General features: G+C 64.8%; 1 protein-coding gene across 2 annotated transcripts; it reads left to right on the plus strand.

Annotated features, from left to right (window-relative positions):
- The first annotated feature begins 4,968 nt into the window (after positions 1 to 4,968).
- Positions 4,969 to 9,890, plus strand: FGF17 (fibroblast growth factor 17). Of its 2 annotated transcripts, none has more exons than XM_054578768.1 (5): positions 4,969 to 5,003; positions 5,175 to 5,211; positions 8,084 to 8,261; positions 8,454 to 8,560; positions 9,597 to 9,890. In XM_054578768.1, exons 1-5 carry the CDS (start codon positions 4,969 to 4,971, stop codon positions 9,888 to 9,890), a joined length of 651 nt encoding a protein of 216 aa, XP_054434743.1. The 2 variants fall into 2 exon arrangements, with proteins under 2 accessions (XP_054434743.1, XP_054434744.1); XM_054578769.1 differs by having other exon boundaries at positions 8,117 to 8,261.
- The last annotated feature ends 7,800 nt before the right edge of the window (positions 9,891 to 17,690 follow it).

Below are 17,690 nucleotides of genomic sequence, written 5' to 3' on the forward strand. Positions count from 1 at the left end.
TCACCTCTGCATCACTGGTTGCCGGCTGCAGTGAGCCCTCATGCCCAGCAGAGGGCGGCCGCGTGCCAGCGCGCCGACCTGGGGGCCAGGCCCTGCCTGCGGGCTCTGTCATCTCCGTCTCTTCTCCTGGCAACCCCACGGCCCATCTTCAGGGGAAGAACCACGTGTCCCAGCCCCTTACCCAGCTCCCACCTTCTGCCCTAGGTGACGGGAGGGAGCTAGAGCTGCTGTGGGTCTTCCTGCATCTACACTCCCTCCCTACGGGGCCTTTTTTTTGGGTACAGAACTGAAGGGCCTGGACCCCATGGGGCCAGCCTGAGGGTACGCATCCACTGGGACCCCGGGGCGCAGGCGAATCCTGCGTCTGGGTCAGCCTCACCTGAGGACATTTTTTTCATTGCTTCTAGAGAGGGAGAGGGAGGGAGAGAAAGATGTGACAGAGAAACATCGATGGGTATGCCCCGGCCAAGGACGGAACTCACAGCCCAGGTTATGTGTGCCCAGACCAGGAATTGAACCTTTGACCTTTCAGCCTTTGGAACACGCTCCAAAGAGCTGAGCCACCCTGGCCAGGGAGGCTGGTGGACACTTCCAACCCCTGGGCTAGGGCCCCCAGGCAGCTCCCAAAGCCGCCCAGCCCGGCTCAAGACACGGTGGGGATGGGCCACGAGACCACTGGAAGGGGGCGAAGGCCCGGCCCTCTGCCAGGCCTGCAGAGCCCCTCTGGAGCCGGTTCTACCCGGGCAGCACAGGGGACCCCAACGCAGGTCAGGCTTGTTCCCTCCCAGCACCTCCGCCAGCCAGGCCTGCGTGGGCTGATGGGGAGCTGGCCCTGGCCTCTCTCCCAGGAGCTCGGTTCTGGGTCCCAGAAGGAGGGCTTGGGACACCTGCACAGAAGGTGGGCATCAGGCTTGGGTCTCCCACCCAGCTCCGTCCTCCAGAGCCGGCGTTCCTGCTGCTCGCTGTCTACACCCCACAGGATGAAGCGAGCGCTGTCCTCCCTCTGACACGTGAGGACAGGGCCGCTGACCTCTGGCTGACCGGGCCGAGGAAAGGCACAGCAGTTCGGGTCGGGCCCCAGGGAGGCGGCTGGCGCTCGCCGTGGCTTCCTGCTGCAGTGACGGCAGGTGGACAAGACAATCCCTCACCTTCAGGTCGCCGACAGCCCGGTGGACACACAACAGCCAACCACAAAATTTCAGTAGCTTTTGAGTGATTTGGAGGAAGTAAAACGGGCCAATGTCCAGGGGTGGAGTGCTGTTTAGTAAGATCTGAGATGGTTTCTGAGAGGAAGCAGCCACGGGGGGAGCTGGCAGCAGGAACAGGGAGAACAAAGGGAGGGCCTGAGGCAGAACGAGGCTGGAGGCTCGGGCTGGGAGGCCGGTGTGCTCAGTGCTGGCACCGGGACTGGGCGCGCAGCCGCGCAGAGGCCCTCTCCTTTACTCCTCACAGCCAGGCCTGGGGCGGGGGGCGTTACAGCCCTGGCCCCTAGGTGTGGACAGTGAGGTTAAACCACTTGCCCCCAAGGTCGCACAGCTGGTGGAGAAGCCGGGACTCACTCCCCGGTAGTCCGGCCATGGAGCCCTTGTTTTTAACCGCTGTGTGGAGGACAGGGAGGGACAGACAGGCAGGCAGCACCGGGTGCTGGAAAGCCTCACACACTGACAGCAGCCGTTAGAACTGGGCCCAGAGACCCTGTGTCCCCGGAGCCCTGGGAGGGGCGGCCCCAGAGCCTGGTCACAGCACGGCCCTGTCCAGCAGGCACTGCTTCCCTTGGCCAGCCCCGGCAGGCGCCCCAGCTCCAGGGCCTGCCCGCGATAGCCACTCGGCTGCTAATTTGATTTCCCTGTGCTGGCAGCCAGCCAGCAGGGGTCACAGAGCAAAGATGGGACTCTACCTGAGGGGCCCTTTACCCTTCCCCCTCCCACAGCCCTAGCTCTTCTGCATCTCAACGGGGAAAAGGTGGGCTGGGATCAAAGCAGGTGGTGACAAGTGGCAGGTCTGCAGGTGGGCTCTATGGGCTGGGTCTGCCGCAGCTGGGCTTTCAGGAGGAGCAGGCGTGAGACACCCCAGCTGGGGGCATCGGACTTGTCACTAGGGGGTACAGATTAACCACCACGCAGCGGGGACTACTTCTCGCTTCCCTTATCCCTCGCTGCCACCATCACTCCCATAGATGTTAATAAGCCCTACCCTTCTCCCCTCCTCCCAGCTCCCTCTGGTCAGGAAAGAATGTCAAAGTGCAGGTAAACTAAGGCTGGTCTCCACCCCCCTGCCCCCCATTCTCGTGGGGATATGTGATACTTTCCAGGGAGTGTCCTTCATCTTGGTTGACACCATGGCAGTTTTGACATTTTCAACAGTAGTCGTTTCTTTTTTCTGCATTGGGAAGCTGAGACCAGAGGAGTGAAAGGACTTGCCACAGGTTACACAGCCTGTCACGGCTGGGCCCAGGGCATGGGGACAGAGGCCAGGCCCGGAACCCTCCACACCGCTTCCCCACGTGGGGCCAACGCTGGCCTTTCTAGGGGCTAAAGGAGCAAGCCCGGCCCGAGGCCAGGCCTGTAGGTGTGAAACATTAAAGGACAAGGAGCAGAAAGAAGATGCCGCTCCTGCCCCAGAGCCCCTGGGCACCGGTCCCCTGGCTGCACCCCACAGCCAGGCTCGGCTGCTGGCACCTGTTCCCACGGGGACCCAGCCTGGGCTGGGGGCTGGCCAGCCACTGCAGGCCCTTCCCCACCAACGGGACTCAGGCTCAGAGGCCTTGGGCCCAGGCGGGAGGCCCCACCCTGCCTCTCCTCGGCGCACCTCTGTCCCCACCCCCCGCAGCTCCACCCAAAGCCCGAGCCTGAGCCGCCTCCTCCCGGCACCTCAGCTCTCACCTCTGACCCCAGCAGGAGTCAGCCTTCCCTGCCCTACCTGGGCGCTCGGGGCTGCTGGGTGTGGGCTTCAGGTCAGGGAGCAGGGCCAGCGCTGAGCGCAGCAGGGCAGTCCCCTGGCGGGTTGTGGCGGGGGGCTGTCTGTGGAAGAGGCAGCGTCCCAGTACAGGGAGGGCTGTGGTTGAGGGCGATGCCCAGGAGGCTGGACCTCCGCAAAGCAGAGCTGTGGGGTGGCGGGGGGGCAGGCAGGCAGGGTGTGTTCTGAGAGGAGCCAGCCCTGGGCTGGGAGTCTGGGCACCGGTACCTAGTCCCGGCCGTGCCACTAACTAGCTGTGAGACCCTCATCCATGGGTGACGAAATCCTCTCTAGTGCTGAGGTTCTTTCCATTTGATTCCAACCCTGGACTCCCCCACTATGCAGGGCTAGGGGCCCACACCGCCCGGCCCAGGCCAGCCCAGGGCTCCCCGGGCCCCGCCCCCGTGGGTGGCCCGAGGAGCCCAGGGGCGGGAGCCAGGTGCGGCAGGCAGGAGGGGCAGAGGTGTCTGCGGGGGGGCGGGGAGGATGGCAGACGCCTTTGTGGATTGATCTAGCTTAGGGAGGCGAGAAACAGGCCTGGAGGTGAGAGCTGTGCCCTCCCACTCATCTCTGTAGGTAAATAAATCCACAGTCAGCATTTCCCCTTCTCTTCTTTTCCTGGGGGCATAGAGACTGGCCCCCCCCCGCCCCCACCGCCCCCCTGGGAGAGCCGAGCTGAGGTGTGAGCTCCCAGAGCAAAGGAGGGGTTTCCCTCAGAGGTCTCCCAGGACCAGCCCCCTTCAGAGGTCACTATCCCCCACCCTGTGTAGGGAAGGGACAGGTTCCCAGACCTCAGCTACTGGGCTCCCTGGGCTGTGCTGGGCCCTGAGGGTGTGGACACAGCAGAAAGGCTCCAGACACAACCCGCGCAGAAAGGGAGGAGCTCGACCCCGGAGACCCGGCCCTGGCCCTCACTCGCCAGCTGGGCCGACCTGAGCTTACTGCCTGCCAGTGCGCCCGGGTTTCCTCCTGTGCGGCGTGGGGTGGCAGATGCGCTCCGTGTTCTGGCCTGGGACAGAGCGGTGGGGGGCCAGAGCTCACGTGAAGAGGCTGGTGGGCCCTTCCTCCCCACCGCAGCTTCGAGGGGGCGTGGGGAGGGGGTCCTCAGAGGCCCCAGGACGGCGGGCGAGGCCCAGAACATAGCCCTCTTGCCATCCGCGAAGGACGGCAGGCTGCCTCTTGGGGTCCTCCAGCATCCCGGGCACCCCTGCCCGTCCCTCAGAGGAGACTGCCCAGGCCCCGCGCAGCCGGCTCCTCTGACCCCGCCTCAGGCCGGCTTTTGGGGCTCCATGGGGGACCTCCACAGCCCCAGCCGCCCCTTCCTCCTCACCCCGGGCCCCGAGCTGTGGCACCCGCTATTTGCTGCCAGTCGGGACAGCCCTAACCCCTCCTCCCCGGTGGCCAGAGCGCGGACGGGGACTCTAGGGGGCACAGAGGCAGTGGAAGCGCTGCTCCCGGCCAAGCCCACCTCCTGCCCCCTGCAGGGAGGCTCCTCCTTTTAAGGCTGCTTCTGGGAATTTCCGTCCCCAGCCAGACCCGGCGACCCCAGATTGATACCTGCTGCTCACCCTCGGGGAGTGGGGCGCCAAACCCGAGGGCAAGAGCAGCCGGCCGGGAGGGGAGGAGGGCACAGCCGTCGGGCCTGTGAGGGTCTGGGTAACCGGGGACCACAGGGCCAGCCTCCTGTCGGGGAGGCCCCAGCAGCGCCATCCTCTGCGCCTGGAGCCCAGGAGAGGCTGGCAGCCCCGCCGGTGGCAGCTTTGCAGTCTCTCTGGCTGGGAAGGTGGACACCTCACACCTCAGTCTCCCCATTGCGCCCTCCTCCCCCGCCTCCATCTCCTCCTCCCCGCGCTTCTCTCCCCTCCTCCGCCCCCTCTCTCCTCCTCTCCCCCCCTGAAAACCTGTGGCTTGAAGAGACCTTGGCTCCTCTGGGACTCTGCCCCCGGGGACTGCCCACATCTTCTCCTGAGTTTGGGGGCAGGGGGGCAACAGCCCCAAGAAACCTCTCCGGCGATGGAAGCCGCCCGCCTGCTGCCCAACTTCGCTCTGTAAGTGCGCGGCCTCTCCCGCTGCAGTTCTGCTGCCGAGTGCAGCCTCGGGCAGCCCTAGTCTTAGCGGGACTCCCCCGGGGACTGGCGGGCGAGGAGGGGGTGTGGGCGGGGGCGCCCTGGGCTGGCTGCTGACACCCACACCTGGCTCTGCCTCGCGTCCCCACACAGGTGTCTGCAGCTACTCATTCTCTGCTGTCAAACTCAGGTAGGCGCCCTGCCCCCGCCAGCTTCTCCCCGCTCCCCCACCCCACCCAAAGGGGCAGGGGGCAGTCTCCTTTCGCAGCACAGAGGCAGGCTCTGGCCGCTCTCTGCTGTGTGAGGGGCTCGGCCTTTGGAGGGGGTAGGAGAGGGGGCTGTGGCAGGCGGGGGACTGAGGCAGGCTTCCACCTGTGCTCCCTCCCATGACGCTCCCTCCTCCCTGGGGTCGCCGCCTCTCTCTCTGTCCCTCCACACCGCGTCGCCCAGAGGCTGAGTGCACGGGCCGGCACAGACGCGAGGGACGGAGGCCAGAGCGGCTGGAAGAGGGTGGCGGTGAGGGCTCCGGTGAGGCTTGTACCTGAAAGGACAAGTCTCTCTGTAAAATCACCTGTGTGCCCCTCTCATGACCCCCCCTTCCGCCAACATGGATGTGCTGTGGGGCGCCATCCTGCGGGCGTCACGCAGGGCAGGCCGTCGGACGGCCCCGCCGGGGCGGGTGACTCCTTACCTACAGGCTAGGAGGTCAAGCCCAAAGAGGCTGCTGGAGACAGGACTCAGGGTTTGCTTCTCCACGCTCCCCCCACCCGAGGCTGCCCCCCCATGCCCACCTCCCCCCGGCCCCAGCACAGCCCCGGCCCTGGGCTTGGTCCCTTTTTGTGATCCTCCATAAAAGTGCAGCTATTAAAATGCACTGGTCCAGAACCGCGCTGGGGAGAGCGCTTGGCTTTCCCAGGCCAGAGGCCGCTTCTCTTCATATCCAGTGGGGACTTTTTTTGAAGGTAAATGCCTTTTCTCTGGGAGAGGGAAAGGGGCTGCCTTTGAAGCAGTGGGGGGGTGGGAGAGAGAGAGAGGGAGACACCCCCCTTTTCCTTCCCCCTCTTGCTCAAGCCCCCGTTCCAGGCCTTTTGCTTCACACGTCCAGGGAGAGCAAGAAGAAAGCCCCCAGCCTGGCCGGGAGGGGCCTGGGGGTGGGCCCAACCTGTTCTGGAAGGGGAGTTAGCACAATGGTGTGGCTGGCCTGGCGCTTCGGGCCTGGCTGAGGCCCCATTCAGGATTCAGGGAAGGTGGCAAAGCTGTCCTTTCCCCCTTGAAGTGCCCCCTCGCCCCCCCTGGAGGGGGGGCCAGCAGGCCGGACCACAGCCATGCTTGAGGGGCCGGCTGACAAGCAGCTGTCTGCACGGTAGAAGGGGAGGTCCCCCCGCAGCGGGGACATGAAAGGGACAGGCAAGGTCCCGCGGGGAGAGCGACTTGTGGGCTGTGGGCTGTGGGGGGGCGTGGGGCTGCTTTTGTGCAAGGCTGGACGGGGGACGAGGAGCGGAGGGGCCTTTGGGGGGGCCCTCCCTGCCCCTGACCTGGAACAGACAAGCCTGAAGGAGGCTGCCCGCCAAGAAGGGCGGAGGGCCTGAACCTGGGCCAGGCGGCTGGGGCCGGGGACAGGCGGACCCCACCGAGGGTCCCGGGCCAGCCAGGCCCCACCCCCTGGCGGAGAGGCAGGTCCCCCGCCCCACACGGGGGGCCTCCGGTTTTCCCAGGCAGGGGCGTGGGCTGGGCTGGGGTCTCCTGGCCTGGGGACGCGCTGAAGTTCAAAATGGGCAGTGACAGGAAGGGTTAACCGGAGCGGGCTCCTCTGTGGTCCTCCCCGGGCTCCCTCGCCTCCCCTTCCTCTGAGCCCAGCCGACACGTCGCACCCCGCCCTCCAGGAGGGAGCAGCCCTAGCAGATGCTGATCCAGGTCTGGCTCAGTCCAGATGGCTGGGCTTAGGGACTGGGGACAGGGAAAGGCTGTCTCAGCACAGGCCACAGGGGCCAGGTGGAGAGAGGGACATGTTAGTGCTAGAGCTGAGGCTGCGGCCAGCAGCTGGGAGCCACGTCCAGGCTGCACCTGGCTGCGGAGAGGGGGCAGGAGCCGTCTCTCTCCGGCTCTGTGTTGCAGGCCGGTCAGGAGAGGCCAGCCGGGACAAGGCACCTGTCCTGCCTTTGTCCCCCATGGTGCGTGGGTGGAAGGAGCCCCTCATGCCTCCCGGAGAAGCGGGCGGGGGCCGGCATCGCTGGCCACCAACCTCTGTTCCGTTGGGGCTCAGGCAGGTGGCTCGAGGAGCAGCCCCGGGGCCCTGCCAATAGCACTGCTCTCGCAGCTGCCTGCACCTCCCCTCACCGAGGAGGCACCTCATCCATGGCGGGGGGGCGGGGGGGCAGACCAGGAAGGGGGTCACTTCTCTGAGGGCTCTGGGCACCCAGGGGAGAGGGAGAGGAGCTGGGCGTAGCCCGGGACTCCATGTGCCACAAAGAAATGCTTTCGGGACCCCGCAGACGCCTAGAGACAAGGCTCTCGGAGCCCCCACAATGCTCTCCCGTGGCCCCAACAGGTCCGCTGCTGCATGCGCATCTGCTGGCGGCAGGATCCTTCAGAGCTAGTGGGCAGGATGGAGAAAAAGCTGGCTGTCCTGGCAACAGAGCCAAGACCTCAGAGTTCTGGAGAGGTGACACGCTCCAGTGCTAGAGGCAGGACAGGGGTCCTTTCCCTAACGTGCAGGGTCCCCTGTGCGCCTCCTTCATAGAGTCTGGGGATCAGATGCTACAACTCGGAAAGTTCCATCCAGCTCCCAGAGTCGCGATTGCAAGTCTGCACTCTACCACCAAGTGTCCCCAAGCCTGGGCAGCCACCGGCTCTCCGCTGGCGGCTGGGCAGGGAGCCCAGAGGTTGTGACTGGCTCACCCACTGGCCTGAGAAGGTCATGGCCCCCTGCCTCCTGAACTTCTCCTTCCCAGGACCAGTGGCCTGGCCCCCTCACTCCCCTCGGCACCCCTCTCCCCTGGAGGGACCAGCGGTGGTGCCGCCCAAAGCAAATTGACACTATTTTTCCCTTGGTAACCGCAAAGGGGGAGAATCACCCGTCTCCTAATTTTAACCAGTACGTGAGGGACCAGGGCGCCATGACCGACCAGCTGAGCAGGCGGCAGATCCGTGAGTACCAGCTCTACAGCCGGACCAGCGGCAAGCACGTGCAGGTCACTGGGCGTCGTATCTCCGCCACCGCTGAGGACGGCAACAAGTTCGGTGAGCCCCAGCCCTCACCTGATGCCACCCACACCCCTGGCCAGCCTCAGACATGGTTCATCCCCAGACCTTGTGTGGGGGCCTCCCCATGTGCCCCACCTGAGTCCGGAGGTCAGGCTGGGGGGGCCCCTGTGGCCCCCTGGGCCAGCGGTCCTCATGGACAGATGTCTCCCTCCCCCTCCCCCGTCACAGCCAAGCTCATCGTGGAGACAGACACCTTTGGGAGCCGGGTGCGCATCAAGGGGGCTGAGAGCGAGAAATACATCTGCATGAACAAGAGAGGCAAGCTCATTGGGAAGGTGAGGCCCAGAGGAAGGGCAGGTGCTGGCCGGGTCTTACGGGAGCACCACCCAGGCCCCCCCCCCGCCCATGTCCTGCTCCCCTCTTTCTGCGGGACCACGCCTCTCCTGCTCCCACCCACCACTGTCACTTCTGCATTCCCCCTCTCAGCAAGTCCCTCTGGGCCTACAAGCATTCTGAGGGCGCCCGCTGGTCCACGGGGCCCTGGGCTCGGGCCCACGGGTGTCTCCCAACGCCAGTGAGTAAGAATCCGGCACCTGCCTGAGGTTGCCGGCCCCGTGCTGAGGGTCCAGCGTTAGTCGGGGTTGAAAGTGGGCATTCACACAAGATCAGAAGCTCCCCAGAGGTCAGTGGGCGCCATGGGATCCAACCAGCAAGATGCACACCGGCCGCCTGCTAGCGTGACCACTTACTGGCATGACCCCCTACTACGGTTGTGCAGCGAGAACTCCATTTCCCTTAGCACTGGTCAATCCTGGCTTCCCATTCTGGCTCTTCTCTCCAAATATTTGCTTATTTTTGTCAAACCTCAGGCTACTCAGCTATAAAGATGGGCACCGCGTCAGGGTCATCTGAGGGGTCAAAGCAGTGCCCATGGGACTCTTGGCACAGCTGGTGCCTATAAACGTTTGCCCCTCCTTTTCATCAGAGGCTCGTGCCCCTCCCTCCACCCAGGCACGCCCTTCACCCAGACTGCGGACTGTTGTCGTGCGCAAGGGCCCACTGGCTACGCACGGAACCACACGATTACCCAGGTCTTTATGCCACATCTCGGTCAACTGAAGCTCAGCATCACTAAACACCCCGATCACAGTGTATGACTTCCAAATGGCAAGTCTGCAATTAAGTTCAGATCTGACTCCAAGCAAAGCTTGCTGCTCTCTCCCACCTTTGCCTCTCCTGCAAGGGCACCATCTCACCAGGCAGAAATCCTTGGGCGCCAGCCCCTCCTCGGTCTTAAAATAGACCCGTAAGGCAGGTAAGCCAGACAAGGTGGGTGGACAAACTTCCCTCCTCTCCTTCCTTCCCCCGCAGCCCAGCGGTAAAAGCAAAGACTGCGTGTTCACGGAGATTGTGCTGGAAAACAACTATACGGCCTTCCAGAACGCCCGGCACGAGGGCTGGTTCATGGCCTTCACACGGCAGGGCCGGCCCCGCCAGGCCTCCCGCAGCCGCCAGAACCAGCGCGAGGCTCACTTCATCAAGCGCCTCTACGAGGGCCAGCTGCCCTTTCCCAACCAAGTGGAGAGGCAGAAGCAGTTCGAGTTTGTGGGCTCAGCCCCCACCCGCCGGACCAAGCGCACGCGGAGGCCACAGCCCCTGACGTAGTCAGGGACGCAGGGGCGGGGCAGCTGCCTCTCACCAGCCCTCCCACCCCCTTCCCTTTCTAATCCAAAGATGGGGCTGGGGTGGAGGGAGGGGAGCCAGAGCCCCCAGGAGGGTCCTGAGGACCAGCAAGCATCAGAGCCCCAAGCTGCAGAGGGGCAGGACTGGCGTCCCCCAGGGCTGGGCCTCGGGGCGCCTCCCGGACCCCGCACTGGACTAGGCCCCCAGGGGTGGGCCAGGCCCTGGGAGAGGAGCTACCGTGTCCCCTGGACGCAGGTGCACTGAACCGAGTGGCAAGGTCAGCAGGTTCAAGGCCTGGCAGACACTGTCCGGAGGCGGCTCTTCTCCACTTCGGCTCCAGTGCCTCCCTCAGCCAGCCCCCAGCCTCCAAGCTCCTCCTAGTCCAGACTGTAGGAAGGGACTTTCGTTTTTTGTTTCAGGAAAAAAGGGGAGGAAAAAAGGAGGGTTGACCATTCTTCATATTCCACTATCCAGGCCTGCACCCCCGCCCCCAGCTCCCAGCCCCAGAATAAAACCATTTTCCTGCAAACTGGCATCTGAAGGGGGCGAGGGGTGGAGGGGTCCAACTCCCAAACCCCACTGGTGGCAAACCGGTTTCTCGGAGAGGCGCGGGGACGCGCAGCGCCCGGCCGGCTCCAGCAGGTGCAGGGCCGCGCGGGCGGGGCGGGGCGTCCTCGAGGGGCCGCACGCAGGCCCGGGTGGCCGGGGCGGGGTGGGGGGGGGGGGGGGACCGGGACGCGCGTCCGCCCGCCCGCCTGCCCGCGGGAGCCCAGGGCGCCCCTCCCTCCCTCCAGCCGCCGCGGGCTCCGGTTTCCTGGCTCTTCGGGCGAGTCCCGTGCTACCTGTTGGGGCGCAGAGAACCCACACCCTGGGGCCGGCCGGGCCGGGCGGGCGGGCGGCCAGCCGGGCAGCAGGCCCGGCTCCCCGGCCGCTGAAGCCGCCTGGCCGGGAGCAGGACTGCTTTTTTCCGGTGAGGAGGGTCGGGGCGCGGGGAGGAGGGCGCCGACGGGCGGAAGGGGGTGTGAGGAGGAGAAAGTGTCCCCTGGCCTCCCAGGTCCACGGCAGGAGGGCGGGGGCACCTGAGAGGGCCTCGAAGGCGGCCTGGGGTGGGGGGACCCCGGAGGGGCGGCCGCCCCGACCCCAGCGCTTCCGGTGGGCCTTCCCAGGCGCCCCCAGGTGCGCGTTTCGCGGTGGGACTCAGGGGCCGGGAAGCTCGCCGCGTCGCTCCTTTGCACTGGCTTTTAATCCTGTGGAGGCGGAGGCCCTGCCCTGCCCTGCGGGTCTCTTCCCCCAACCCCAGTCTGTGTTTCGGGGGAAGCACCCTCCCTGAGTCCTGTCTTCCCGGACGGACCCCCAGGCTCAGTTTCCCTCCTTTCGGAGCATCCATAAGGGAAGGGGGTTATGGAAAGAAAAGGACGAAAGACACCGCTTCTCCTAAGAATGGCCTAAAAATGAGGACAGAACGGGAGTTGTGGACGGGCCTGGTTTAGCGCGAATGGAAGCCCGTCATCGGGGAGGGGTGGGAGGGGGTCACCGCCTCTGCCTTGGCAGGGCCGGGCGGGTCTGCCACCCCCGACTCTGGGCGCTCAGACAGCCGCAGCCAAGAGGGAGGTCCCCAGGCCCCAGGCCATTCTCCCTCCAGTTTGTCATAATTGGTTTTCCCCAGGTCGCTTTTCTCTCTCCCCCCCAGTCACAAAGAACCTTAATCCCAGTGAAAACTGCGGGGGGGCGGGGAGGGAGGAGGGGGATGTGTTGAGGGTCATTTTCTGGGGGGTGTGTAGGGAGGGTGGTCTGGAGCCACAGCTGATAACTGGCGAGATCAATGGGATTTTAAACTCAGGGGCGAAGCCCAGCAATTACCTGAGGACAAAGGGTTGGGGCCCCCAGGTGTGGAGGACTGGACTTGGGGGGCTGGGAAGGAAGTGTGTTGGGGAGGGGCAGTTCTTACAATCCCTCTGATTTCCGAAGGAATTTGAGACATTCTTTAAAACTCCAGACTGCCTCCCCTCGCCAGGCTCTCAGGCCCACCCCCGCCTTCCCTGGCTTGGGTTAGAGACGGCTTCAAAGGTGGACGGGCCCTTTGTCTGGCCTCCGCTTTCTTCTCCGCCTTTCTGGGCCCCTCCCTCCCTCCCTTTGACCTCCCCAGCACAGACAGGCCTCTGGGGGCCGGCTCCAGAAAGCCCTCACTGTTTCCTTTCTTGCTTTCTGAGGTGAGACCTGGCCGGGAGGGACACATTGGGGAACAGTGAGGGAAGGCGGTTTGGAGGCTTGTGCCCTGTCAGAGAGGGCCCGTGCCCAACGCCAAGCCCGGGCCTGGCGGGTCTCAGGCCTGCTGGCGGCCTTGGGGTCCCGGGCTCACATGCTCTGGGAAAGCCTGGTCAGCTCCTTCCTTCTGAACTGGCGATTTCAGAGATGCCAACCGCGGCAGAGGGATGGCTCTCTAATCGGGGGACCTCAGAGGGGCGTAAAGTGTATGAATGTGTGAAGGGAGGGGGCTTCCCGGGCCCGCAGCAGCTCCCGCACCCTGGTTGCTTCCGGGTGCGGGAAGGCTCTGAGCAAGGGTGCAGGTGGGGGAGGAGGACACAGCAGGGGAAGACTTAGGGCAGGATGACCTGTCCATGGGGGGGCGGGGTGACAAGGTGAGGGAGACGGTGGCAGCGTGCCTCAGATCCTGTGCCTGCCTAGGGTTACCAAGAACTCTAGCTAAGAATAGCCTCCGTATCGATCCCCCTTCCCTGCCCCATCCTCCAAACAGCCAGACGAGGCAGAGAGAGAGGGAATCCACTCCTTTTAGTCCTTGCAGGCTGGCTTCTACTTATGTCATGCCATTCAGCCCTGTCCCTCAGAGTCCAGTGGCGGTGACCCTCCAGTTGCCAAGCCGAAAAGCCTGGCCTCTGCCCTCGGTGTCCTCGGCCCGCGGCCCTGACAGCGCCGGGGACCAGCCTGTTCCTCCCCCACCTGCCACAGGCCCCCCACCTTCAGCGTCCCGTTCTCCCCCTGCCTGGATCTTCGTAGGAACGCTCCCTGAGATGTCTGCCCCTCCCGTCCCGCCTGCCTTCACGCTGTCTGTCCCCAAGCTAGCCAGCATCTCCACTCTCACCCCCTTGCCCGTGACTGCCTCTCGCCCAAACTCTGGGACACCGTGGCCAGGCCTCCCCAGGATGTCTCAGTCCCCGCAAAGCTTTCTAAATGGCCTCTCTGCCTCCTGACGCCACCACCCACCCCAACTCTGGGACGTCAGTTTGCTCAGCTCGCCTTATGCTGCCATGCGCCACAGTCGCGGGGTCCCTGACAGGCTTAGCGCGGTTTTCCAGGCTCCGGCACAAGCCTGACTGAAGGCCCTTCCAGGGTGCTGCCAAAACCGCCACCCACGCCCTTCAGCAAGCATCTCGGCCCTTTGTCCATGAGGGTCCCACTGCCTAGCACGCCCTCCTCCAGAGAGCTTGTATGTCCACAGCCACCTCGTCTGCCCCGCAGACTTTGTGCTCTCCTGCGGGAAGTGGCAGTCTCGCCGGCTCTGGTCCCCCCGGCCGCTCAGCCCTTGTCCAACGGCGCCTACCACCGCTGGTCCAGGCTGCACTTCGTTATGCTTGTCCTGGCTCTGCTGGACCGCAAGTGCCTCGGAGGTGCAAACAGTCTGCTTCACCCCCCACCCTGCCCGTGCCCAGCACAGTCCATTCCGCAGAGTAAAGATCTGCAGAGGGAATGAAGGTCAGAAGGCCCAGGAAGGCGTCGCTGGCCCAGCACCCTGCAGTGCCGCAGGGTGGAGGCAGGGCGAGGAGCCAGAACCCTGCCTTTACCCTCCACCCTTAGGTGCACCTAGGTGGGGAGGGGTCCTAAGCAGTTAACCCACGTATTTGTCTGTTCCCTACAACATACAAGCACTGTCCTAGTCCTTCAGTGCATTAAAAAGAGCGAGAAGACACCGCATCATCCCATCAAGTTCTCAAGATGCCTGAAGTTTAATTGGGGGGATAAACCCATAAAAAGGCAATTCTTTCATGGGACTTTTGGAAATCCCTCTCTTACACCTAAGATAGCAAACAGCATTTGGCGCATCCCCAAAGGGTGAAAGAGGAGGCCAGAGCTGGGGGCGATGAGGACCCTAACACACCCAGAGCTCTGGCAGTGTGCCAGGCAGTGCGCAAGGCATGGAACCCCGTATTTGGGGGATAAGATCGTTCCCATGTCCCACCTGGGCGAGCTCAAACGCAGCCGTGCTAACTCACCCACGGTCACAGCCAGTGAGCCCTGGAGTCTAGAGCCTGTCCTCGAGGGAGACCTTTCGCGCCTCATGTGGGCTGTTCTCCACTCTGCGTGTAGGTGCGGGGGCTCTTGGCGGGGAGCGCGCACAGGGCGGGGCAGTTGGGAAGGGCCGGGCTGGCATGATCTTTAAGAGCAAGCAGGGTTTCAGCCCGCAGTGCAGACAGGCAAGGGGAAGGCCCTGAGAGAGAGCGGCGTGAGAAGGAGGCCTCTAGGCAGGGACACAGCACACAGGATGTGTTCGGGGACAGCGAGCTCCACAGTTTGGCCAGAAGTTCACATGGAGCAGTGGCAGGAAGTGTCTGGGTCACATTTTGCGGAGCTTGTCTTCATAGAGCTTTGGCAGGGAGGAGATAGTGAGGGGCTTGGAGAAGGAGAGTGACAGGTGCCACTGCGAGGTCAGGGTGTGGGGGCGAGGCTGGGCTGGTGGCTGCATGTGGGGCGCTGAGGCTCCAGGGTCCAAGAGGCAGAGGGTCCGGTGGTGGGAGGTAGCAGGACATGGCGTCCAGACTCTGATGAGAAAGGGTCCCATCTAGGCCCTCATCCTCCCTCTTATTCCCCTGACCCAGTTCTCTGCCACCTCTCCCTTCTCCTGAAGTGCTCAGGTGCGGCACGCTAGCCAGCCTCTCCGGGGGTTAATGTTTAGACCGCGCAGGCACAGGGGGCATCCCTGGAGCTCTCCCTCCCCGGCAGGCTCACGCGTGGGGCGGGGCATGGGGCACTGGAGTGAGACGAAGAGAAAGGACAGAGGGCCCACTGCACAGGCCCTGGAGGGGGCAGGCGGCAGGGCCGGAGTTCACTCGGGACATTTGGCGCCAGTGACCTTGCTGGGGAAGGAAGTCAAGAACTAGGTGTTAGACCTGGGGCGGCCTGTCTGGGAGGGGCAGGAGCCCCAGACCCTGTTGTGGATCCAGCACCCATCCGCAAGGCCTCAGGCACCCTGAGCTTAAAGGTACGCTAGCCCCGTGACCGGCCTTCTGGGTACAGCCGAGCCGTGCCCAGGAGGCGCACCCTGCGGCCTAGGCTGGCAGGCACCCTGTAACCAGTGTTGCCTGCTTCTGGGGGAGGATTTGGCCTCCCCTCTCATCCCTGCCTGATGGGGAGGCAGGCGAGCAATGGTGTTGGGGCGGGGGGGACCGGAAATCGTTCAGCTGGCCTTGGGGACTCTGGGGCCTCCCAAGAGAAGGAGCAGGAGGCAGAGCAAGCGTCTCTGTGGGATGAGGCCAGAGGTGAGGTGGAGGCAGAGGCCGGCAGGCCAGAGAAGGGTCGCCTGTCCTGACCGTGCCCTCTGGACCCCCTAACCCCAGCCTGGCGCACGCCAGGATCGTGCTGGGCAAGCCATGACCTTGACAGCTGCCATGCCTCAGGCCGCCAGAGGGAGCCCTAACTCTGCCGTCCCCGGGTTCCGGGCGGGCGGGCTGGCTGGCTGAGAGCATCGCTGCCCAGGGTGGCGCTGCTGAGGAAGGACATTCCTGCGGAGGAGCCGGGGGCAGTGGGATGGGGCTCTGCGGGGTTGGAGGAGCGCTGTCCCTGGCTCTGTCGTTCCTGCAGGTCCAGGGCAGTGAGAGGGCCAGGCTCTGGGGCGAGGCGGTCAGGGAGAGCAGAGTCAGACAGGGTCAGGCCTCTGGGCCCCAAACCACGTGCCTGCCCCAGCCTTGCCCAGGGCCTCTCCTCCTGGCTGGAAGCCACCCTGACCCTTCAGGATAGACTATCCCTCCCTGTCCCTGTCGCCTTTTCCCAGCGCGACACTGAGCTTCCTGCGGAGGCGGTGGGGGGGGGGGGTGCGCTGCCCAGAGTCCTCCTTCCCAGGACAGGCCTGCTATCTGGCCCTGAATTAAGGTTCTCCTGAGGCCGCCCCAGGAGCCAATCCCAGAGCCTGTGGGAGGGGGGAGGGGAAGGGCTGGGGCTGGGGCTGGGTCCTGCCGCTCCCCCACCCACCCCAGCGGAGAGGCCGACCTCAGGCCTCCTCCCTCCATCACTGAAGAACAAGCAGTAGGAGCCACAGCCCCCTCCTTCCCCCTCCCTGCTGCCTCCTCGGCTGAGCCGGCAGGTTGTCTTGGCAACGGGAGGCGGAGAGGAGATGCGCTGAGGGATGGAGGTGTATGTCACCGAGGAAGCTGCCCTGCTCCTGCCCCACGCCCCAGGCCCTTGAAGGTACTGAGAACCCTCCCTGCTCCCCCCTGCCCTTCCCCTCCTTCCCCTTGACCCCCCGAGTGGACGAGCCTGTTTCCCTGATGAGAAGGCTCCCTCCTCCCGGCCAGAGGCTGCTACCCATGCCTCCTCAGCTGCCTCGCTCCAGGCCCTTCCCGGCAGGCAGGGCTCATTCTAGCCTTGCCTCTGGGGGCCTGCGCAGGAAGACAAACCTCCTGGGGTGGGGTCTGCCGAGGGGGGCAGTGAGTGAGCGGAGGGGAGGACCCGAGGCAGAGGGAACATCTGTGGTCCTGAAGGCAGAGGCTGAGCGCACCTGGCACTTGGCTCCTGGAGGGGTGGAGGGAGGCTGTGCAGGCCTGGGGACGGTGCGGGGGGGGGGGGGTGGCTGTGCAGTAATGGGTGGGAAGGGCGAGGAAGCAGAGAGGCCTGGGGACCAGGCTGGTTCCCCTGTCTCCCCTCCTCCAAGGATGCAGCCCCTTCCCCCCAGCTGGGGCATCAGAGGTGCACCCCCTCCCGCATCACCTCCTGGCCTTTTTTTCATGGTTAGATGGGTCCCATGTTTCCTGACCCCTCCCGGCGTCCACGCACCTTCGCACAGGGCCCTCTCCCCGCCCGCCCGCCTGCGCACGGGCGGCTAAGCCTGGACTGGCTCTACTCCCCCTCAGCCACTCAGTTCCCTGCCTTCTATGTCCTCCCTTCTCTCTAGAGCCCATCCTTTAGGGTTCATTCTGCTCTGCCTTCCACTAACCCGGACGCACACCTCCCTTCCGGTCCCTACGCGTCCCCACCTGTCCCCTCCTGTCCTCTTCTCCGAGAGGAAGGTCCCAGAGCACAGTCTCACTTGTCCCCCCCCACCCCGTCAAAGCCCTAGCCTGTGATTTTCCATTCACATACCCCAGGCCCCCTCCCCAGTTTCTAGATTTCCCCAATGACAGCTGATATATCAGCTGACCGGCTGTGGGCAGTGGTTACCAGGGCAACCATGCAGGCTGCCTAGGTAGGCAGGTTTTGCGGGCAGAGGTAGAGAGGCGGCCAGGCCAGGGTCAGCTGGCCGGGCTCCGCCCCCTGCCTGCCTCTCGGGGTCACCCATGAACTGGGCTCTGCCGTGAACCCAGAGGACACTGAAGGCCGGTTGAGGGTCCTGGGGTGGTGGAGGTCCTCCCAGAGCCGGGAGGCACATCCCCGCGACTCCACGCTGGGCCTGGGCCTCGCCTGGCAGGACGTTAGCTCCCTTCCCACGAAGTTGCCCTGGCAAGGCATGGGGTCCTCCTCACTCAGACCACCACCGCCACACTCTGCGGTCGTTCCCACAGGGCGCAAGCTGCCGCAGGGCTAACCGTCGGTCATGCCAAAGACCTGCTCGTCCCA

This window comes from Pteronotus mesoamericanus, unplaced genomic scaffold (genome assembly GCF_021234165.1).
Source record: "Pteronotus mesoamericanus isolate MK-2021 breed Mesoamerican mustached bat unplaced genomic scaffold, CSHL_Meso_final contig_502, whole genome shotgun sequence".
Classification (NCBI taxonomy): Eukaryota; Metazoa; Chordata; class Mammalia; order Chiroptera; family Mormoopidae; genus Pteronotus; species Pteronotus mesoamericanus.

What these genes read in the sequence shown, in the direction of transcription:
- FGF17 (XM_054578768.1), top strand. Translation starts at nt 4,969, where the DNA reads ATGGAAGCCGCCCGCCTGCTGCCCAACTTCGCTCT. An exon ending in CTGCTGCCCAACTTCGCTCT is followed by an intron (nt 5,004 to 5,174) that starts GTAAGTGCGCGG and finishes GTCCCCACACAG; the next exon opens with GTGTCTGCAGCTACTCATTC. An exon ending in TTCTCTGCTGTCAAACTCAG is followed by an intron (nt 5,212 to 8,083) that starts GTAGGCGCCCTG and finishes GTAACCGCAAAG; the next exon opens with GGGGAGAATCACCCGTCTCC.